This window comes from Electrona antarctica (genome assembly GCF_951216825.1).
Source record: "Electrona antarctica genome assembly, chromosome: 4".
Taxonomy (NCBI): Eukaryota; Metazoa; Chordata; class Actinopteri; order Myctophiformes; family Myctophidae; genus Electrona; species Electrona antarctica.
Window position 1 is genome coordinate 30,505,497 of NC_136809.1, and position 24,910 is coordinate 30,530,406.

The window sequence follows — 24,910 nt, forward strand, 5'->3', positions numbered from 1 at the left end:
AGGATTCATATATTATGATTAGGCTCAGAATTGTAACTAGAAGTAGGGCATAAAACGGATTGACATAATCTTAACTTCTCCTGTGTATTATTCTGCCTGGTATGAGTACATTTCTGAAATAATCATCAAACGAACGCGTGTTGATTCCATGTTGTTTTGTCTAATACCTCTTGGGAGGTTAAGGGTGAGAAACGGACTGGGATCTCCGCCAGCACACACACACACACACACACACACACACACACACACACACACACACACACACACACACACACACACACACACACACACACACACACAGCACACACACACACACAGAGAGAGAGAGAAATCAAGAATAACAGGATAACAGTGGATAACAGGAAGATAAGGTTGAATGAATCTAGATTATATTAAGGAGTATATTAAGTATTAAGTATATAAAAGAGCTCAAAGGCTACATATTCAGTCAGACAACTCATCCCGAAAGTGAAGACAACTCACCCCGAAAGTGGCCGAAAGTGAAGACATCTCACCCCCGAAAGTGAAGACATCTCACCCCTGGTGAGTTGTCCGGACGTTCGGGGTGAGATGTCCGGACAACTCACTTGGAGGGTGAGTTGTCTTGTTACCCAACAAACCATGTGCAACCCAGATTCGACACAAACAAGGGACTAAATTATTTTCGCTCCTATGCCACCAAAATGTGGAACGCCCTACCAACAGTCATTAAGACATGATGTGAATCCCTTGACTCCTTCAAAACCGCTCTCAAATGGCACCTACGGACGGCTGCAATTCGAAACTGCATGGCCCCCGTAAAAAATCTGAACCCCCCCCCCCCACCCATTTTTCCCCTCACTGTATATGTTTCTTTTCCCTTTTTTGGGGATTTTTTTGATGAATTCCTGTTCTGTTCTTTTTGGCTATATAGAAGTGTCTATTTGTACGTCTCTAAATCGTTTGATGATTTGAACAAGGACCCTCTTGTAAACAAGTGTATTGCTTTATTGGGTCTCACAGTTAACAGTCTTTGTATTGAGTTGTGCTTGAAATGTACTGTAATTCTGCAAACTGTTAATACATATTTCAATCAATCAATCAAAAACCAATCTGTCTCCACTACAGTGTGGGTTGGTGTGCAGCATGGATGCACGTTGTTGTAGTGGTTGTTGGATATTGTCTCAATAAAGTTGATTCAAATAAACACAGAGGGACGTCACACCACAATGGCAGCCAGCAGTACAGCTGTGACAGTTCTCACTCCAAATGGAAGAAGACAGACTATTAAAGTGTCGCCGAACACAGTTTTATTACAGGTAAGTTTATGTTTAAGACGGTTATATCTACTTTTCTGACCAGGATAGGATAGAGGCGTTAGAGCATTCAGTTTATTTCCGAATTTGAAAAATAACCAAGTGCCTATAGTTAGCTTAGCTGACGTTAGCTAATGACTGGTCAGTTTCTAAAGTCTGTAGTCTCCTTCTGATTAATACTATAAGGTTCCTGTGTAAGTAACGTCATAACAATTTGCATACGTGTGCTTCTCATAGGTGCTCGAGGACGTCTGCAAGAAACACGGATTTAATGCTGACGATCACGGTTTGAAGTAAGTCGTAGCCATTCGTTTTCAACAACTGTAGCTAGCTTGTCATTCACTGACACAGATTCATCATACAACACGTCTTGTATTCATTAGAATAGCTGATAATCCATACATTTCAGTAGGGCTGCAACTATCGATTAATTTCGATTGTGCACTTAAATGTTTTAATGTTTATTTGAATTCCTAATAAATGCTACAAAACCTGTGGCTAGATAGGCACAAAGAAGTTGAAGGGTAAATCTAATAATGATGTACCAGCATGTTCAAAATCAAATCATACTTTATAAATACAAACCTTTTTTTTTTTTACATTTTGGAAAAGGAATGTCAAATTAACATTGAGGTGCCCACAATGTTTAGGTGCACACTCTCTGTATACATTATTGATTACTTGTGTTTAAAATATATATATATTTAAAACTTTAGCCTATAATATCTAGGCATAGTTGGTTATTATTAATCGGTTATTTTATTAAATTATCAATTGTTTTAATAGATTAAATAGATTTAAACGAGTTATTAACTGTTATAGCTGGCTCAGGCTATGGCAAACATCGGAGGTAGGAGACAGAGTAAAATGTTGAACATGTATTTATTATAAATTAGGCCTAGGTTGACAAGAACTAAAGAATGACACCATAATATAAGGCAATAAGGATCATGAGGTGTGGAGTCAGTAATAAGTGGTTTAAGTGTGCATGTGTGGATGGAAAGAATAACATAATACATAATAAACAAAAGGCATGGAGGACAAGCAGGCAGACACAAATGTCAGTTCTGGATCTCTCATTATGAATGGCAGGGACATGGCTTTTATAGCTCTCTGGAGGCACTGGGCCCAGGTGCTCTCCAGTGAGCAATCAAGATGGAATGCCCCACCCAGGCTCACCTATTCGGCAGGCACTCCCTAACCACTACACATACTGTGTGTCTATATGTGTGGGGCATCACACTGTTGCACCCCTATTGATTGATTGATTGAAATATTTATTAACAGTTTGCAGAATTACAGTACATTTCAAGCACAACTCAATACAAAGACTGTTAACTGTGAGTGGACGACCCAATAAAGCATTACACTTGTTTACAAGAGGGTCCACCTTGTTCAATTCATCAAAACATTTAAAGACGTACAAATAGACACTTCTATATAGCCACAGAGCAAGAATTCAACATAAAGGAGGTAAAAAGGGAACAGAAACTACATTGCATTTATTCCATAACTCAGCCATATTACACTCCAAACTGAGTGTTTTATAGCTGTGTTATGGAATACATGCAATGTATAGAATATCAGCATTTTAGGTTTACTGCTAGTCTAAATTCACAATGCATAGGACCAGAGGCGTATCAACAATAAGGCGAGGACAGGCGTCCGCCTGTCCAAAATCCATTTCTGCCTGGCCAAAATCTATACAATGAGAAAAAAGAGAGGACAAAGACAAACAAGACCTGAGAACTATTAGTGGACAGCTGATTGGCCGTTGCGGTAGAGCACAACCCTCAATCACGAATTGGAATGTAAATGCATGCCTTTCAGCCTTTGTATCCTACTCGTCTGGCAGGTATATCTCTTTGAAAACCTTTAGTGCTACGATTGTGCACGGGGAGATGACAATTAACACATCTTGCCTGCCCAAAATGTAATTCCTGGAAACGCCACTGCATAGGACCTGGTGCTGATGTTTTTTGTTTGCAGCAAACATCTATGCTCCTTCCAATTTTTTTTTTTTTACACCAATCTTGTTAAAGTATAGGGTGCTGAATACATTTTTTTCCTGACCTGCACAGATTCTTGGGGAAATAGTCAGCATGGTGAAAAATACCACCATGCAGTTTTACAAACAGAATCAGTCAATACAGATACACACACACAGGCAGGTAACTCATTCGGACCAAGAGGTATAAAAGGTAGACTGGGATCACTGCTTTGCAGTTTGCTGGGTCTAGAGTGGATTTGGAAATATTGCATGACTGTATGCAATTTACTAGATACTAACTGGTATAATGTCCAGACATCTGTGTTCAAGGTTTTCTTTACTGTTTGTGTTTGTGCTTGTGTATGGGTACATAAGGGTAACATTTGTTTATGATTCCTCTGATATTATATCAGCAATAACAGGTCCACATCTGCTTTTGTCTCTATATTGTTTATTTGACCATGGCTTTTAATAAGAAATACTCACTATTATGAAATTAAACCATGTCAGAATCATCTGCGTGGGCAGTTGGCAACCATCTGTGTGGTCATTCATGTGACCATGTTTACTGCCCCATTGTCTCTGCTCTCAGTCCATTATTCCATACCCCTCCGGAACACACATTTTGTCATATACACACTTCTCTGTACCCATGGCAGATTTCAGAGGAATGTTCTGGACCTAACATTACAGTGGAGGTATGCCAGTCTGCCAAACAATGGCAATTTGGAGATGGTTGCAACTACCAGGAAACAGACTCCTGCTGATAGCCAGGTGGGTTTGATATGTTTGTGCACATTTATGTAGACACCAACCTGGTGTACCTATTTTACCTAAATAGCCTATTTTAAATTGTACTTACAAAAAAATGCTGTTTAAGTGGCTAAACCATGGGTGCTGTGAAGTCTCAGATAGACTAGTTTATATTACCGTAGTTGTTCCCACATGTTTTAAAATTCTCCAGCTAATTTGAGCCTGCTGTTATTTCTTGGACACAGTTCCAAAGTGCTGGTAAAATGGATTCCGTTTGTATTTGGCTTAGCAGGTAGTTTCATTAGAGAGGGTGTGGGTGAGCATGATGTGTCTCCTCTAATACAGGTGATGCCATTGCCTGTAAGTTGCAACACTATACCATGGTTCTGCATAGGGGTGCAATTCTTTTTTAAAGCCTACGGTACAGCCACCAAATTAGAGCTGAACATGCCAATGAATCATCCATTTATATACTTGTGTGTATCTAGTATAGAACTATGCCTACTAATCACTAAGGCTGTCCTAGGCTGTGAAAACAAGAACCCTCATGTTTGTGTGTTGTCCAGGTGCGCATTGCTCTCCAGATGGAGGACGGCTCTCGGTTGCAGGGCTCATTTTCCTGTGGACAGAATCTCTGGGACCTGCTCACACACTTTCCCCAGACCAGGTAGGTGTGCGTGCGTGCGTGCGTGCGTGCGTGTTTTCCTTTGTCTGCTTGTGTGTGCATCTGTTCGTGCACATGTGTGTCTTATTTCACGTGTATGTGATTCCCCATGTATCAAGTATCTGCAATTCTGGATACTGTTTAGGCATAAAGGCCTTGACAGATGGAAAGCATCAATGACTCGTGTCATGTGCAGACACTTGGACGCTGTAATTGCACTGTACAGGGTTCCCACGGTCATGAAATTCCTGGAAATATTTTGAAATTGGAAAATAACATTGTCCAGTTGTGGAAAAGGTTTGGAATTCATCAAGGGTCCTGGAATGTATCAAATGTCTTGGAAAAGATATTTGGATATATCCAAATATTTGTAACATAAGTCATTTTTTGTGTGATTGCAGCCTAATGTGTACAGGATCTGACAAAAAGAACAGATCAACAAGCTCACAGTGTGCTGCAGCATGATCCTATGAACTAGGATAGGTGGTTTAGCAAAGAATTTGCCACAGCATTTGGAATGGAATTATACCATTCTATATTCTATGCTTTATTTTTGCTACACTGCCTGTCTTTGGGCATTGTACATAAGCGTAAGAGAGTAATTATTGCGCTGAATGATTGTTATATTGGCCTGGAATTTGGGTTAATATATATTCTGGAAAAGATTTGGAAATGTATTGGTAAACATGTGTGGGAACCCTCAACCCTGACTGTAATTATTATTCATTTGAATCTCGCTGCGTGACCTGTTCTACAAGGGAGGCGCGCAATCACACACAGCTGGTCTCCTTTGTGGTACCGTTTGGCTGGGGTAGTATGTTTCCAGCTGTCGTTTTTGTCTGTGTGTCTCTATTTAATGACATCACTGTGCCAGGGAAGCTTCCACTTCTCCGAAACGAATATCAGCCCCTCCCATCTGGAATACTCACTCTGGGAAAAAATGTTAAACGGAGTGAGAGAAAAACAGAGACTTTGATTTCCCAGCCTGACCCAATAATAAAACATTTATGGCTTAATTTGTTTAATACCGAAACACACATGGTTTACACATGGCACCAGGCTTCCTCTGTAACATGCATGGCAATTGTTTATGGAGTACACTTTTTTTGTGAGTGGCAGTAGGGAGAGGATATTTGGAGGCGAGATCGAGTGCTCCGGTGAGATTTAATTTTGATCGTTGGCCAGCTGGAGCCAGCCATGAGTTGGTCAGGAAAAGGGTGTCTACTCTAAAGCACAAACATGATCACAAATCAGAGTTTAACCAAAAGTTACGTGACATAAAGGAAGCCTAACCGTAAGACCCGAGGCCGATTGTACATATGCCTTCTAAACCAGTAGTTCTTTCTACCATTTTCCTCTTCCTTCATCTCCTCATCCATCCTCTCCTCTTCCCTTCCTGTCTCCCTCAATCTCTCTGTCATTCCACAGTGTGTCGGAGCTGTGTGGATCAGGAACCACTCCTGTCTGTGTTTACATGAGAAACGAGGTACAAGATTCTCCTTTTTAATCTCACATTTCAAATGTTGAGAGAGAAATTCACCTGAGTCTTCGTCATTGTGCGCGTGTGTGTGTGTGTGTGTGTGTAGGTAAGTGGGGAGGAGGCGTTGAAAACGGCCACTTTGAAGTCTCTGGGACTAACAGGAGGGAGTGCCATCATCAGGTACCGTACACATGTCTGTGTTCCATCCTCCGGATAAATGTAACAATCTAATATCTTGCGTGCAATATTGTGATTTATGCAAGGAATAATGTATGGCGCGGCGATAGTTGTTGAAAAAGAATGACGGACAGGATGTTTAAACGAATACAAAGTTGAGGTGTTTAATCATTCTGAAGGCCGCCGCGTCATACATTATCCCACTTATTTCACGGCTACTTTATTAATAAATTAATACATTGACCCAAAAGTAACAACATAACGAGGCATATCCTTGCTTACGGTAATTATTTGAAAGTATTCCATAAGTGTCTTGCTGGCCGTCTGCCCAGCTGCACTCGCCTCGGAAAACAAGGAAGTGAGTTGATCAAATGGACTACATTTTTGGTTACTCCATCGTCTATTTCTTTCTTCAAATGTTTTCAGAAACATTCTTGAGAGCAATGTTTAGTTGTAAATGACATGGTGTGTTTGTGTACATGTTACAGCATTAAATCCAGCAGCGCAGCAGGTGCTCTGAGGCTTTGATTAGCAGTCTGTTATAGAGCGGAGCGGTCATTATCAAGAAATAACACACTGCTGAATTCAGCGATTGACCAATCATGACCAATCAGAAACAAGCATTCAACCAAGCTGTGTAAAAAAATTATATGTTTTTAACTTTTTCGCTGCTATCTACGTTTATAAACATAGCTAGGCTATCGGTACCTAAAGGTGCTAACTACGCGTATGTCCTTATACTCCATATATGAAAGCGGCGACCGTCAATTTACCATTGCTTCGGTTAGTATGGAGATCCTCCATCCTCACCAGCTATGGGATTTTTAAATCCAGCTCCATTGAGCCTCCATTATAACAGGATTTTCAAAGCGCTGTATCTCAAAAGGTTCGAGGTGTCCATGGTGAACCGTCGCGCATCCGACGATCGTAAATCATTTGTGAGTTTGTATCGCATCGCATCGCATCGCTGAGCACATGTAACTGGTTGTAATGATATCTAAGGGGTCTGCGCTAATGCGACTGATCACTGTGCTCACAACAAAAGCCCCCACCTCCCTGAATAACCCGGAAAGGAAACAAAGATCGTAGAGTTGTTAGAGCAGACGGGTGGCATTCCTTAGGTGTGCTTATGCTGCCACCTAGCGGCAGCAATAAAGTAAATCTGTTTTATATTATTATAACTATAACCACAGTTAACCAGCAAAAACGGTTAGGTAACAAACCAGGATATCTAATAGCACACATCCCAACTACGCTGATGGTAATACTGTGCTACTGTCATACGCTTAATCACAATAAAGTTTCTGCATCAATGCTATTTGTGTATCTTATATAATGCTTTATATGTTTTTATGTGATGCTCCCTTCCCTGCTTTTTAAGGTTTTTAGTCAAAAAGAAAAAAGGCCCTGAAGAGGAGGATGATGGGGGAGATTTCATGGAAAGTGCTCCTACATCAACCAAGCCTGTTGCTAAGGAAACTCCACCTAGCCCCTCCCTTGATCCTGCCACCTCACGCCCTCAGCCATTAGAGGTAGAGGTGCCAATCAAATGTCTCAGACCTGACAGTCCAGTGGAGACCCTGACAGATCCAAGCCCCGCCTCTAATGCCACCAACACACTTCCTGTGAAGCAGGAAGTGGGTCCTGGCCCCCAGACTGCCGTTCTGCCTAAGGCCCCGACCATACAGTTGGATGATGGAGAGCTAGCGGGTCCTTCGGGATTGAATTTCACTGGCCATCCTGTCTCTTCCTCCTCGTCTTCCTCTGTCCCTCCTCCCGCCTTTGTCCCCTTCTCTGGGGGGGGTCAGCGTCTGGGGGGTCCGGGGGGAGGGGGAGCAGCATGTCCATCATCTTCACTCTCATCTCTGCCAGCCCTGGGTGTGTCAGTTGGGCCTCCCAAAGCCAAGAAAGCCAAACCCAGCAGCTGTTCTACTGTCAAGGTGAGAGCTCTACTGCCCTGAAGATGCATACATCAGTGATCTCTGGGTCTCGGTGCTCTTTGAAGGGGCTCCCCAGCTAAATTAGTTCATATAAATTGCCGATCTGCTACACACTCGTAACGTGTTCACACCACAAGGTGTTGTGAACTTGTAGATTGACTATTTTTCTTTCTTTCTTTTATTTTTGAGAGAGAGAATTTTGAAATAAGTTACAAGCCGTGGCTAAATACACACCTGGATGGATGGATGAATGGATGGATTATTATCCAATCCGCTACTAGATGGGTGATTGATATCTGACCTAATGCTATGTGATTTATTCCCATCTGGATGAATATACTGTAGATGGATCAGTGGCTGGATTAAGTTGGACGGATGGAAGAAGGGAGGGTAGAGGTGCGGGGGGAGATGGATGATAATTGAAGTGATATATAAACAATGTTATGAATTCTCACACAAATGTATATTTGAAGGAAGAATGTGAAACTGTCTTTTGTATTTTTGTGTTCAGCATCCTGCCCTCTCCAATCAGGAAGAGGAGAAGCCAGAAAGAAGCCAGAAAGAAGAGTATCTAGAGGTAAAGTAGTCAAACATGGGCAATATAATTGTGCATCCGTCATAGGGGGGGGGGGGGGGGGGGGGCAGCACAAGTGAGACTTCAAGGCAGCAACGCATCACTCTTCCATGCCATGGGCTATAGACCGTAAGGCTATGAAGCAATATAGAACTGGGCATAACAGGCAACGGATAAGGGATCTCTTAAAGGCAATGGCATGTGGCACGGTGATTGGTTTCATTATTGTAACGTCCAAACCACACCTACAGTATGCATAATGTAACGGTAGCGGAGGTGTTTTAGGGATTTAGACAGGTGACCAAAATAGCCACTTTAGTGGGGGAACACCCCTTCCCCACTGCTAAATCCCCAAATAGTGTATTTAGAATGCTCGAACGAAAATGGTGTTTGGCAAAACCATCCCATCACAAAGTCTCCTCCAAAGATTGGTTGTACCAGAATGACTACAGCTGTGTGTCATTCGTAGCACATGATGGACAAAGACCTCTATATTTGAACAGAAGTATACATTTTTATTTGAAAGACTATGCACTGGCTGAGCCACCAGACACCCCAAGAGAAGTGTAATTACACTATTCTGTATTACTACTGACCGTAGCCAGTGGCTTATTATTGAGATTTAAATTCAATTTAAAACTTACCACTGAGACAACTAAAATTAAGACATTTCCCCCTCTTTGTCTTTCTCTCACTCTCTCTCATTCCACCTCTCTAGCCAGTGGAGAGGGAACCCCTGGTCTATCACTTGGACTCCACCGCTCATCCACATGGCAAAAACCACCAGGACCTGCCCGAAGAGTTCTTTGAAGTGACTGTGGATGATGTGCGCAAGCGCTTTGCCCAGCTGAAGAGTGAGAGGTGAGTCTGTGCCCAACTGCATAGTGATGGTATGCATTGTAAGTTTAGACCCCACACGCTAATCCTGTTAGCCTAGGATCCAGTCCCACCGGAGCCTCCACTGCTCTCTGCCAACATCAGAAATATCCAAAGAAAAATCCCCCACTGTTTTCGGTTGCAGTTGTCTTAAATATACCAGGTTAATGTATGGTCATTATATCCACTAGGCTGGAAAAAGATTATGTTTTCGCCCCTGTGTGTCTGTGTTTCTGACTGTTTGCTCCGTAGAGGGGCCTCTATCGAGTAATGTTTTAACAGCATCGATATGATATTTCTTGTGTCTTCTTCATTTTCTGTTTGTAAAAATGTGCTAATGCATATTGAAGAAACATTGTGACACTGGTGTTGGTTAATGGCTGTACTGTCTCTTTCGGACTTCATCAAGAGGCAGATTTTATGATGTAATTTCTAGGCAACACTGAGTAGATCTACAAGATGACTTGGCTTGTACCTAATATTCTTTTTGATGTGACACCTAACACATAGTAAAAAATAAATACAGACAGAAGAAACTCTTTGACCAAATTAATGTTAGCCATGGCATGTGAGGTAATTAAACCCCTCTTCCTTGTTTTAACTTTGCTAAGTACAATGCACAATTTCTTAGTATCGAATTGATTATTTGCACTGGAAAACAATTTAGATCATTATTATGTTGATTCTTACTATTGATTCTGGCTGTTTACAATTATCGATGTAATTGGATTGTTGGAATTCAAATCGATGCGTAAATTCATAAAAGTACCACAGGTTTTGTGAAATCCCTCAGTTATCCCTACTTTCTGCTTCCCGTTTCTCTTGGAGGTCCAGTTCTGTCCCATGTAGCTGAAATGTTAAACTAAATACAAAAACAAATCTTCAAACGGACCAGAATCAATACCACAGAACCATGCATTCCATACAGGGAGGGGGTAATTACCAGGTCCGTGTGTGTATACTGTATCTTTAACTTCCAACCACAGACACAAACACACTTCTCTTTCTAATCCTCTGCTCGTTTTTCTCGTCATCCTCACTGGCTGCCTCACGGCAACGTTGCTACCGTGCAAACCACTGGAATCACCAGGGGTGGAATTATAGTGACCACAGTTATCTGTCTCTGTTAGACAGATGCACCAGTTATCTCTCTCTCACATACTGTATGCACGCACATGCACACAAACCTAACAGCATATTCTCCATTTCAGTTACTTTCTCTGCCCTTCTTTCCAGCACATTCTTTTCTCACGTTCTGTCTTGCCGTTTGTCTGTCTCTGTCTCTTTCTGGAGGATCATTGTTGGTTTTCTTTTCTTTTTTTTGCCATCAGTCTAAACCACAATAAGACTGAACATCCAGCCAAATGCCAACTACAGTATCATGCAAACTCATGAATGGCAACTATAAGCGACAGTCATGCAATACATAACAATGTGATGTTATAGGTATATCGCTCTCTTTCTCTTGTGTCTAGGCGAGTGTTGGAGGAAACTCCTCTGATGACAAAAAATTTAAGAGAAGCCCAGATGAGGGAGAAGATGGAAAGATATCCTAAAGTGAGTAACAGTCATAAAGCAGCTTAATGATGATGCCATTATCTAGTTTCTTTACAGATTTCAGCTCACCAGTAACATTTGTTAATTTTGACCAAATAGTGCAAGCTTATCACCATCTCTGTCCTTTTATTACTCTCCCTCAACCAGTGCAAATAAAGCCTGGGAATGTGGTATAAAGTTTTAAACGACTTTCGGCAACGTGTATTTCCAGGTAGTTGTGAGGGTTCAGTTCCCAGACAGACATGTTCTACAGGGATTCTTCAGACCTCTGGAGACGGGTAGGTGTGTCTCTGTGTGATTGTCAATGTGTAGCATGTGTATGCATAGTGTATAATTGTATGTGTATGTGTGGAGATTTCAGGTGCGTGATGTGTCTATCTATGCATGTACTCAGTCTGATGATATTTTCATATGGCTAGCCACAGGAATGGCTACGATGATAAATCTAGCTGTGGTTCAGCCACAGAGTGTTAGACAGGGACCCAGCTCTGTAATTCAATAGATTATACTCTTACCTGCCTCAGACATTATACCGACTAAACTAGCGGGGTTAGGAACAATTAGGGAAATTCCAATTGACAAATCATCTATGGACCACAGAATGTGTTTGATGTGCTTATACAGTGGTTTGATACTGTGTGTGTGTGTGTGTTTGTGTGTAGTTTCTACCCTGAGGCATTTTGTGAAGAGTCACCTGGAGGACCCCCAGCTGTGTTTTTACCTGTGTAAGTCTTATCCTTGTTTCATTGTAAAACTTAAATTCAGGTGCCAGAGACGGCACAGCAGTTTAAGTACAGATACAGGGCATTAGAAGTACAGTGGACAAAAATATCTACTGGAAGAGTTGAAAATGATTTCCAATTTCGATGGTCTCAAAGTAAAACATTTTTTTTTTTTTTTTTAAACTCTTTATTTTTTGAATTTTTGAATATGCAAGAGACTCAAAAGACAAACAAGGCATACATTAAAACAAAAACATCAACAGAAGAAACAGAATAATAATAAAAAAACAAAACAAACAAACAAACGAGGTCACGGGATGTACAGCAACAAGCAACAACAATACATATTACAGACTTGGATTCATTGACAACCGGAAAGACACAGCCCATATTCACTCCATATCTGCCCCCCCAGCTAAATACTCTATCCATTTCTCCCATCTTCTTTCACCCAGCTCTTTTTGCAGTCTTAGAGAATAGGTCATCTGTTCTAGGAGATGTAGTTGTTTCACAATGTTGATAAATAGGTCAGCAGTAGGACAATTCTTTTGTAACCAATTTCTTGTAATAGCTTTTTTGCTTGCTACAAGTAAAATCTTAAGTAAGTAGGAGTCATCCTGATTTAGCCCATCTGGGAGTTGTCCTAGGTACAAAGATGTGAATGTATCATCTATTCCAAAACCCATAATGTTTGAGATAAGTGTACCACTGTATCTCCACATTCTCTCCAACAGTCCATATGGTTGCCAGTCTGTTTGGACTTCTGTTTTGGAGTAATAAAGAAGCGAATCTGGTTTTTCCAACAAAAGTCTCCAAATCAAGGAATTAGTGGTCGTTGATTGCGTTTTCCATGTATTCATCCATACTTCATCACTTATATCAATGCCCATCTCTTTTTCCCATCTCTCTTTCACATACATTGTAGAATCCTTTTTCAAAGTAAAACATTATTGAAGGCTATCTGTCATCATCGATGGACCATCATCCGTTGATGATGACAGCTAGCCTTCATCCAGTCCATTGGTACATTACCTTAACACTTATGATGCTAAAGATGTGTCCACACGTCCTATCAAAGAAAACTGTGGTGTGCCTCAGACGTATGGACACGTCTTAAGGTCTTTTATAATGATATAAAACGGGATCGCTAAAATCATTTTTTTGCCTTGCTCAATGCTCCCAGAGCTGTTTTGCTGCGCACGCAGCCATAAACTTCCTTATTGTCTCCACCAGGCCGAAGGCATGGGGAGAGAGTATGTTTTGCCCTCCGTCCGTGAGTGTGTGTGATGTGTCCGTCCGCCTGTTAACAGCTAATCTCCGGCACCGTTAACCCGGTCGGTGCCAAATTTTGCACGCACACTCCCTGGATGTCAACGATGAACCTCTGCCCCAAATTTTCCACAACGGCCTGTTATAGCGCCACCAGGAGGCCGACTTTTGAAAAACACATTTTTTAATATTACTCATGTGTTCAAGACGGATCTGTCCGATATTTCATATTCCATCCTAATTGGCTTTCAAAGTTTGCAGGATTGGGCCGTTTCGAACAAAAAGGCCTCAAATCATGAACGAAGTGTGCAATTTACGTGAAATATTTCACATACTTTCCTACTAGGCTGAGGAATATATCCCACCCTTTTCACATTGGCCTGTTATAGCGCCACCAACGGGTGGATTTTTGCAAAACACATTTTTGGAACAAAATGCCTCAAATGATCCAATCCAAGGTGTAAGAAGAAATGGTACCCTTTTCACATTGGCCACCAGGAGGCCACAACCTGACCTGCCCTGGTGGAGACCTGTGCCCCGAGGGGCACTTTATCTAGTTTACTCTCAATCTACGCTGCCTCTGTGCAGATTGATCATAACGGTGATGTTCTGTCCCAATTTCTGACTTCATCATGCATCTCGTTTAGAATATTAACGCTTCAGATCAGTTTTACGATGGCGATGTATAAAGGAAGATTTCACCTCGGTTTTGAGGAGAAATGAAAGGCGGTAGTGTTTTTTTTTGGCGCTAGAGGTGCCATTATTCAGAAAAACTCTGAGTGTTAATGTCTGCCATACATCCAGACACAGAGTTGGTTTTATTCAATGCATGGCACCTATAATGAAATTATTTACTATTTATACTCATACTTCAGACAAATTGCTCTGCGCTGTTAGCTTGAAGAACAGTTCTTGTTGGTGATGACACTGTTGTGCGGCGGAGTATTAATTAGGCATTACTGACTCAGCCAGTTGATGTTAGACGGTCAATTATACATTTGTAATGAGTGAAAAACATTGTCTTTACAGTTATCGTTCCTCCTAAAACTATCCTGGATGATCCATCGGCCACAATGTTCCAGGTAGGAGTCCTTTGTCTCTCATCCTTTTATCCACTCTGGCAATCACTGAGTCATCTACGGTACGCTATTGTGACAGCGGTGGCCGAACGGTTTGCGGAGCGGTCTTGTTATCGGAAGGTCGCCAGTTCGAATCCCCGGACCGGCACGTTAAAATTACCACAGCTGAAGTGCCCTTGAGCAAGGCATTGAACCCCTACCATGAAATGTTCTATGAGCAGGGTCTGGCTGTAAACGAGCATCTCGAGCTTAGTCCATTCACCCTGGGTAAACAAATAACTTTGCTTACTTTGCTTTGTACAAACATAAGGAACTGTTCCTTAATCACTGAAGCCCTATACCTTTCATCGTATGACGAATAGTGTAAATAGCCAGCTACAAGCTCACAACGCATCGCACTGCAATGCGTTGCGGTTGTAGATCTGTATTTTTGCCTTGTATGTATTTGCTCTATATATTTTTTGGGATGTTTTAGTGGTTAATGTGTGCATTTTGATAGTCAGAGATGATAGTCAGTGTGTCACCAAAATGTTGTTTTTGTTAGTTCATGATAAATGGAACGGAGCACAACGTTTTGAAGCTCATACATCTCCACAACTACACTGCAGTATTAATGCAACTCTTACGGATCAATTTTTACATAGTTACATTAAAACTTTATTGTACAGTGTACAAATGACGACACACACACACACACACGTACGCACCATGTGGCAGGGTTGATGAGTGTGTGTGTGTGTGTCCAGAGAATAAGAATATGGACCTTTTGAATAACAACACAGCTCTTTCTGTATTTTTTCCTCTCCCTCCCTTGCTGTGGTGTTGTCTCTTTGTCCGTTTCTCTCTACCCCTCTCCTTCTTTTTGTCTCTTTGTTTTCTCTTCAGTGCTTCTTGTGTGAAAGATGTACTCACTGTTGGCTATTTAATTCCCCCTCCTCTGTGCCCCAACCTCTCTCTCTCTCTCCCCCCCCTCTCTGTCTTTCTGTATTAAGGACTTAAAAGCGTCTGATCACAAACACGTCACACACACACTCACTTTCTGTTTTTCACTAAAACACACGACCACATGAACAAATTTAACTTCTCTCTCTCTCTCTCTCTCTCTCTCACACACACACACACACACACACACACACACACACACACACACACACACACACACTTTAATCAGTTTGTGTCATGACAGGAAAGGAATGTTTCCCAACCCACAATCCCTTTGATACCAGCCCCCCCCCCCTCCTCCTTCCCTTACTCCCTCATCTTTCTCTCCTCTCTCCCTCGTGTCCCCCCCCCCCCCCAACACACACACACACACACACATATACTCTTCTCCCTGTCCGTCCCTCCCTCATCCATCTTCTCCTCTCCCGCTCTCCATCAGGATCTACACTACTCTCGCTGACTGGCTTTCATACATGCATGTACACACTCACCCACCTCTACACACACACACACACACAATCTGTGATGGCTGGGTAAATAGTATGTTCCCTGTAATGCAGGGAACAACAATAATTATATAATGTATAATTGGTTGCATGCTGTGTCACACAATGAAAATATTAGATCTACAAACTCACAAGATGCAAAGCATTGAGCTTCCAGATCTCGGTGTGCAACACCGGCGTGCAACTATGTATAAATCTGAGTTAACACATATTTGCTTTGCTCCGTTTGTCTTGTATGACTGCCTGTGTGTCTTGTCAGTCTGTCTGCCTGCATGCCTGTCTGTCTCTCTCTCTGTGAATGGGTGGAATGTGTGTTGTTCCTCTGTAACGTAGCAGTTTTCTGCTCAAAGGACTGTAATAATAGCAATTAGGCCACCCTGTCCCATTTTAGCAAGCAAGTTAGAGGAGACGGCTGTGTGTGTGTGTGTGTGGGGGGGGGGGGGGGGTAGTCCACATGCGTTGCCGTCTAAGTCATACGCCTATTTATTTATACTTTGTTTTACAGCATGTTGCTCATCAAAGGTTTTCAACTGAAAATATTATTCAGTTCCAAATTGCGTTTTAAGTATGAATTAGGTGTCAGTTTACTTGTTCTGAACCGTGGACAATCAGAGGCAGACTTTTAGCCCTGCCTGTCTGTCTGTCTGTGTTTCTCTCCCTGGTAATTGTAAGGTATCCACCTTCACCGCCAATTGGAACCATTAAGGCCATTATCGTTAAGGAGTTTTGTGCTTCAGGGGGTGAAAGTGTTTTTCACTAACACAGTTTGATTGGTGCTCATTTTGTGGTTTGAGCTTCAAAGAGAAGCGGTTTGCTGGTTTAAATCCCTGAGCAATAAATCACCCTCTTGTATATGAACGTGTATCTTTTTGGTTGTGTTGTGTGACAACACTCGATGTGTTTGTGTGTGCTGCTTCCTAAGGAGACAACGAGATCTACTTTTATTTATTCATCTTTTACATATCAAAGGTCCCGTCTAAGTTTACGCCTCCATTTCTCAACATGAAAGATGCTCATACATGCCACTAAATTAACATATTGTGCACTACTGTGCAAACAGTGGTTTTGATGCGAGTGTCTAGGAACAGCTCAAACAACACCATCATGGCAGTGTTGTGGATACATATTTATTATTTATTCAATATGCATTTGCCTTTTCAAACTGTTATTTTATATCCTGATCCTGAATAATGTGTTTCATCTATTCTGGGCTCTCTCACTCTTCACTGTCTATAGGCCAACCTGTTCCCTGGAGCACTGGTGTATTTTGGCACTGATGTTCTAAGAGGTTTGTACTTTCATACATACTGGGGGGGGGGGACAAAATCTAAAATTATTTTTTTTTTTACAAAATACCTCAATATTGATATTGTGGTGATGACTATAGGTCCTTTCACAAAATATTTACACAATGATATTTTTGGTAATAAAAATCAGTCAGATAAGAATGAGAATATATTAGGCGCAGTCGGTAGCTATGTTGCCTCACATCTATAAGGTCCCGGGTTCGATTCTCCCCAGGGATGCTGGGGGCGTGTTCTCTCCTCCACGCCATCAGTGCCTAGGTGGGCATCCCCCTCCCCCGTCGGAGTGGCCTGCTCCCTCCTATGCATTGAAGGAAGCAGCTCAGTTCGGCAGAAGCAGCGAGTGCATTCTCCAGCAACGACAATGAGACGCTGCTGGGGGAGGGCTGGCATCTGCCAGGGGATTATATCACTCCACTGTCGCTCCATCTCGGTCCGTTCGGCACTGCCAGTAACAGCTGCAGCGCTGCCGGGAGCAGGGGCGGCATCGGCCGGGTGATTATGTAACTCCACTGCCGCGCCATCTTGGTCCGTTTGGCACTGCCGGTAAACTTCCGGTTAACCGTTTTCGTACATAGGACATCGCCACACGTCCTAGGTGTCCCAATCGACGCATACATCCGACGTCCTCACACGTCTTAGCACATCCTCAATGATACGGAGCGAGATACGAATTTTTTCCTTTTTTTTTTATTTGTCAGTTTGCCTTTCGGCTACCGTATGCTACACTCTAGGCAATTGTTACCATTGACTTAGCCGTTAGCGTGCCAGAAAGAATGACTCGTCTCCTAATCTAGGGCACTCTCCGTGGTGTTGAACGGATCGATATACTGGCGCTTCATTTCTGCTCCTCATCCGTCTCTCCCACAAAATATGAACGCTTTTTGGATCATATATCGTATAAATTAAAACGATCGCAATGTAAGCTAGCTATGTAAAGTAAACCTTTTTTAGTGGATTGTTTCCGGGTCGTGGGTTTCAGAGTAAAAGCGGCCATGTCTTTCTGGCACCCCAGAGCTCCTATTTTGAAGGACTTCCGGCACTGATTGTTAACAGCCGCGGCGCTGCCGGGAGAAGGGGCGGCATCTGCTGGGGAAACTGGGGGGATTGACACTCGACTGCCACTCGCTTCCGCGTTGGTGCGACATGTGTTGCGTCGTGCTTGCGGTTAGGGTTAAGGTAAGGGTTTGGGATAGAGTGTCGGACTGATGCCCGCTGAGAAACACTACCCCCTGCCGCGGGTGTACCGCCGCTGATGCCGTTGCTGGAAAATTCACGCACTCTCTCTCCAGTTCGGGGCTCTCCCCAGGTTTGCAGAGGGAGAGTAGTGCCCAGGATTACAGTTTAGGCAATATGCACCGGGTGAAAATGGGTTACTACATCACTTTACTGCACACATTACTGTAATGCAGCCTTTAAAACCAACAATACTTATGCCATATTATACGATATTACCATATCCAAAATTCTAGACGGTATCTGGTCTCGTATCACAATATCGATATAATATCAGTATATTGCCTAGCCCCACATATTGGACTATAAATTATACACAAATGTGCACATACTCTTTGGTATGTATCATATAATAAAATATGAATTGATTTGTGTGTGTGTGTGTGAAATTGTTATGTGCTTGTGTGTGTTGTGTGCATCTGTTCTCCACAGATCGTTACTTACAGAGTGCTGTTGTAGAATCCCAGGTCTCTGCTCTGCAAGCCAATGAGTCCATTGCCAGGTACAGTACATGTACTATATACACACACACACACACACGGTGACACACCTTTATTTTCAAAATACGCTACTTAATACAGTCAGATCCTTTACCTGAGCCACGGACACATACGTTGACACTAGTTGACGGTTTGGCCAGATTAATATCACTGCATATATATTGGTCTGGAATCTCTGTGTGGAACCTGCATTTCCATGGGGCGGATAAAAAAAGAATGCCTCTGGTGATAAACCCGCCCCATATTTGCATACTGGGCCCTGGTTGGTCCCTCACTACTCCGGAGTGAGTGGTTGGTCAATCACAACTGATTGTTTGGTTTCCAGGCTAGTCACTTACAGCCTCGTCCTGCAGTTATTGAGCAAGGCAGGCCGTAGCCTACTAAATAACATGAAATAAAATAAAAACAAACACAGTGACTAGAGGCCCGCTGTCTCAAGCAAACTTGAGCTACGTGAGGCACCACTGAGCGAGCTAAAGTGAGCGGGTTGCCGTGCCGAACGTTGTGCAATTTGATTGAGCCGACTCGGGGCCGTTCGAGTTGTGACCCGATACGCAGAGAATAGTAAATCATGTTCTGGCGATAGCATTTGTCCCGACTGACACTCGTAAGTGGCTACTGGCCAATTACAGCGCGTCCCTGCACAAGCGCACTGGCCAATCAAATCAATCCTTGCACAACCTGTGTAGGCTTTCAAATGACGTTGCATAAATGCAATTTCTTCCCTCAATTTTCAATCTGACACTACTGTATGTTATGTTATCAAGCAAATGTCCAATATTTAACGATGTGAATATGCACTAGCTGTTAATTTCCTACGTGCATGTAGAGGGGTTTCTACAATGGATACCACTGTATGCTGTACTAATGTAGCTCTCATGCATGGAGTATTGTGCATGCTTGTATTCCACAGTAGCCAGGGCTTATTTTCTTTCCATGTCGATGCTGTTCTCAGTGGAATCTCTTTTGAGGTTCAGCTTAAACAGCAGGTGCCCCATGCACCCTTGTTTGGTCTGACACACACACACACACACACACACGCACGCACGCGCGCGCACGCGCGCATGCATGCATGCATACAGTACATGCACATACTTTTCCAGACAATCTAAAGATACGTCTGTAATCCACGTAACTCGAGAACCGTTTGTCTCACCGAATTCAAATTCGACACACACGTTCCACACCATCACAGGGAGTGCAGTGCCCGTTGTCGAGTCCGTCTCTGGGCCAGATCACCCCTATATCTCCATATATGGAGCTGGCCTGTTCTGACATCACAACACTTCATATTTGTATTTTTATAAAACATTAATCTGTGCTCGCACTAAGAAAATGAATCCACCGCATGTTGATACACAGCCTAGAGTGAGGCTAGACTACAGCTATGGAGGACAATCACTTCCGGTCCTGGCGGATGAGGCTCTTCTTCTTTGCTTATTTTGCGCATTACACTGGCCTCAAGATCCCGCCTATGGTAACAAGAGAAAATGTGTTAGTATACGATGCTCACATTAGCTATAGCTGATTTTCACTACCTGAAGGGAAGCGGAGGGGTTTTTTCAAATAATATAGAGCACCTAAGTTTGACGTCAATATTGGTAGAGGGTGCTAAGTCCACAGGTTCATGTACTTTTTATTTGCATTGGAATCCCCATAGGGGGGGTTTTAGATCGCCTTATACAAGAACTGTGATTGGAGAAACAAAAGCAAATCATCCTGGCCGTTGGCCGCCACAACTTATAAAGTTGGTTTCACTTTTTCTGTGACGCTCCTAGAAGCCAACAATATTGTCTGAAATTATTGGCTGGCTTTCCTAATAATCCAATATTCCAATCCAATATTGTCCGCCATTCCGTTTAGGAAAACCGATCCTTGTGTTATTCTGTGGCTTGTTTCTTTCTTTCTTTTAAACGGGAACTGGCCATCATCACGTCTTTCTTTGTGCTAAACGAGCGATCAATCTTATGGCTCGAAACAGTTCAAATCAAATCAATAATATGAATAAAAAAACTATACCCTATTCAGCAAATAAATCTGTCCTATCCGCACACGGTTAGCAGACTGACCACGTCGGCATTTCAACTTCAGCACTGCGTGTGCACTCAATCATTCATTCCTAAGACTTGGAGTGGTTTTGGGGTTAAGGTTTTATATCCATTTGAAAGTTCTGACAGAAAACGTGTATTTAGTAAATTATCTCCACTTTTCCACGAGCTGCCATGAAACGACATTCTTTCCGGCGAGGGTCCCGGAATGAGTGCAGAACTGAAAGTCTGAAAATATCAAAACTTCCTTTAGGAAGCACAAATGTATGGGGCACACAATTGGCAAGTGGTGATCAATTTCCCCACACCAATCACAACGCGAAACCTGTTCGTGCTTCTTAAACATCAACTGTTTCCAAAGGAAGTTTTCATATTTTCAGTGCAGCTTTTTCTCGTGAAAATGTGATGATATTTTACTTAACACAGTAAACACATGTTTTCTGCCAGAACTTTCAAACAGATATGAGACTAGAGGACAATATCTGACTCAAAGTCTTAGGAATTAATTTTTGGGTAGTGCATATGCAGTAGTACAAGTTTAAATACTAACAAGGTCAGTCTGCTAACGTGTGCGTGGATAGGACCCATCTATGGCTGACTGTATTTGGAATACATGAAATGTATGTAAGATCAGACATTCTATGGCTATTAACTTGTAAACTGAGAATATTCATCTAATATTCAAACATGTATTCACCAAAACCAACTTACAGTTAGTTGATTTAAAATGCATTTGTGTGTGACTTTTGTGCCCGGACAAGTGAATGGGAAATGTACTTGTCCGAAGGACAAGTGCCTCAAAAAGTTAATTTCAAGCTCTGACAAGCAACCTGGATCATGTAACATTTAATCTTCATATTTGTATTTGAATCATCTCCCTCGTTCTCAGCTGTATACCCAGGTCCTCAGTGCCCACCCACCCCTCCAGACTGGTCCATGAAAAGCCCAGCCTCCCTCCTACAGATGTCGTGGTGGCGAATAGTGGTTCCAGACACGATGAAGATGAGGACCCCCCCTCCGCACACAACCAGGAGCCCAAACCCAGCAGAAATGACACTGGCAAAGTACCGAAATGGCTGAAACTACCAGGTGAGAATGAATACTGGTGATAATATCTTTATCCCCATAAATACACATTCCTTCATACACAAGCATACACAGACCCTCCATCTGCGGCCCAGCTAGAGAGCCTCTCTGGGCCACATCATAGAACATCTAGCCATGTGGTCAGAGAGACTTGGTGATTTGATTTAGAATATCACTACAATATCACATTCTTTCTCTGCCTTTTTGCCTCCGTCTATTCCTGTCTCGCTGTGGCTGTGTCTTTCTCTGTCGCTGCTGCCAGGGACAGGCTCTGTGTCAGAGTCCTGTGTCTCTTGAAAGACTTTGTTTTCTCTTTCATGAGGGAAGTTAAAGAAAGAGCCTGATGCTTATGTTATAGACTCCATGTGTGGAGATCATAGCGGAAAACACACACTCACATTACACACACTCGGACAGCGCTGAGTCGGCTCAAGCGAACACGACAACTCGCTCGTTTTAGTTCGCTCTGTGGTGTCTCGTGGCTCAAGTTCGCTTGAGACGGCGCACCTCCGCCGCGGTCTAGTAACCCACTGACGTCACCCACTTGTGAAGGTATTGGGAGGAAAAGACCAAGGACCCCTTCTAAATCCCTACATGTTGTAAACTGCTGTCTCATGTCCTCCTCAACAGGTAAGAAGTAAGGACACCACCGCCCGTCACTGGGAAGACCGACTTCTACCGCTACCCGTGAGGGACATGGTGTGCTTTCGAGACTGTAGTGCTGCACTTAACCTGGCTTCTGCTTCAATCCCACATACTGCACTATAATTCCAGGCTCAACTTTATGATTGCAGAGAACTTAGTCCATTACGGAACAAGCCTGCACTCATTGATTTGACAAGAATCCGCAAAACAAAGTCATAATTGGATTTAATAAATTAATAAATGCATTTCCATTACCATTACCATGAAGGTTGTTTTGTGGATTTATTCCCAGAAGTTGAGAGTTCACAGGAGGCGCCGGTGGTAAAAAGATACCATTTTATTTGTGTATTGTCATGAAGTTTATACAGCTGTTAAAAAAGTGTCTAAAAATACATAATGCAAGTTTGCTTTATGCCGTGGTGGAAAGTAACTAAGTACAAGTACTGTACTAAATTTAAATGTTGAGGTAAGGTGGTGCGGAATCTCCCCCTGTTAGGTGAAAAGAAGCGGCTTAGACTCATGCATTTAAGGAAACATGAGGTCAGTCGGTTGCTCTCCTCAGGTTGGCAGAGGGAGTGTAGCGCCAAGGATTACACTAGACGATTGACACTGGGTGGAAATAAATGGGTTACACAAATCGTGCGATAAAACTTTTAAATCAAAATAAAATGTTGAACTAAATGGCAGATAGCAGCTCACAGATCTAATGGCAGCTCACGATGCAACACATTGTGTGCTTATACAGTAGATGAGCTATTTTCGAGAAAAAAAACGTTTGAATAAAGAATGTTTGAATATGGGCTTTTTCCTTTTACTAATCCGAGTACTTTTTCCCACCACTGGCTTTACGTTTGAGCTTTAAGATGCATACAGTATTTGATAAGTAAGTTATTTCCAACAACTGAAGTAGTATTTCAAATCCTAAATACAATTCAATGACTGCCTTCTGGCCTTCCCAAGCAAAGCTGTCATTATACTGTACATCACATGGGTTTGGGGGGGCTTTTGGGGCAGGGGGTATTAGTGTTTTGTAAGCCTTAAATTAGTTAATAAAAAGTAAAGCTTGAGTAACCTTAAACCCCATCAAGTTCCCACTCCCCTCTGCCATAGTCTGGTGACGCAAGGTTACCTCTGCCCCAAGCGTGTTTGATGAACAAAGCCAAAGAGGGTAACTTTTACAGCATTTTGCATGCTGACAAAAATGATTATAGTTATGTGTGGCGTCAAGTTGCCCTCTACTGGCTGCTATTGTGTATATGGACGGACATTTTCTTCTTTTTCCTATTATTGTCTTTATCATGGTTACTGTTACTACATGCCAGAGAAGCCGAACAAAGATAATCCATACTCCAGCTCAAGATGTAACATACAATAAATTACTTTGAACCACAAAAGAGACAATACGTTTACACTGAAACAGAATTATTTTAAAGTGCCGTGTCTGGCTAGACATGGGATTAATCTAGGGCCTAGGAGTAGCACACTTCTGTCAGGCTTCCAGCAGAGCCTGTGTGTGTGTGTGTGTGTGAGAGCGAAAGAGAGGCTCAACATTTTTTAGGTGCCTTCCTGCACCCATGGTGACTACCACTTTGATCTAACATAACACACATTCCCACAACACACACATTTGTGCAGTCTCTCTTGCACGCATGCATGCATGCGTGTGCGTGCGTGCGTGCGTGCGCGCGCACACACACACACACAGAGATTATGTACACCCTCTAGATATCTGACAGTCCAGTCATAATAGTAGTAGCTGCATGTAGACATTTTAATATCCTACACGCATCCTCTCGGGGCTGCCCTCAGCTGAAGAAAACTTCAAAGAGTGTGGACTAATCATGACAGATACTGATATGATACTGGTGATTTTACTGACCATGATACAGGACACATCCCCCCTCCATTAACATACGGTTGAAGAAATACAGAAATAAGCAAACAAGGAAATAAATAAATATATGGGGGGAGGGCAGCTGTGGTTTATCTCTGCCTGACTGCCTCAGTTGGTAAGGACTATATGTCACTATGATTATGTCAAAAGTTTGTTTGATTAGAAAGGACTTGAAGGAAGAGACTGACGACAAACTTATCACTACAACAAGAGTGAGTTCATTGACCAGAAAACGCAAATCTACAATGTGTTTATGTATTGTATTGATTAATTTATTTTTGATTTTTAATTGACACTGATGCCTTAATTACTTTGTCCTCCCCACCCCCTTTTCAGTTTTCACGCTGATTTAATAAAGAGCCAAATCATCAGT

General features: G+C 42.4%; 1 protein-coding gene across 1 annotated transcript; it reads left to right on the plus strand.

Moving 5' to 3' along the window:
* Nucleotides 1-1,143: 1,143 nt before the first annotated feature.
* Nucleotides 1,144-22,910, plus strand: aspscr1 (ASPSCR1 tether for SLC2A4, UBX domain containing). Its single transcript, XM_079499815.1, has 17 exons — nt 1,144-1,298; nt 1,533-1,588; nt 3,945-4,059; nt 4,605-4,705; nt 6,131-6,188; nt 6,289-6,362; nt 7,741-8,299; nt 8,811-8,876; nt 9,592-9,734; nt 11,225-11,306; nt 11,518-11,584; nt 11,969-12,031; nt 14,327-14,379; nt 17,061-17,112; nt 18,797-18,866; nt 21,802-22,001; nt 22,629-22,910. Exons 1-17 carry the CDS (start codon nt 1,209-1,211, stop codon nt 22,637-22,639), a joined length of 1,860 nt encoding a protein of 619 aa, XP_079355941.1. The 5' UTR covers nt 1,144-1,208; the 3' UTR covers nt 22,640-22,910.
* The last annotated feature ends 2,000 nt before the right edge of the window (nt 22,911-24,910 follow it).

Coding starts and splice junctions, on each gene's coding strand:
- aspscr1 (XM_079499815.1), top strand. CDS start 1,209: ATGGCAGCCAGCAGTACAGCTGTGACAGTTCTCACTCCAAATGGAAGA. Junction 1,299..1,532: donor CGAACACAGTTTTATTACAG/GTAAGTTTATGT, acceptor TGCTTCTCATAG/GTGCTCGAGGACGTCTGCAA. Junction 6,189..6,288: donor GTGTTTACATGAGAAACGAG/GTACAAGATTCT, acceptor GTGTGTGTGTAG/GTAAGTGGGGAGGAGGCGTT.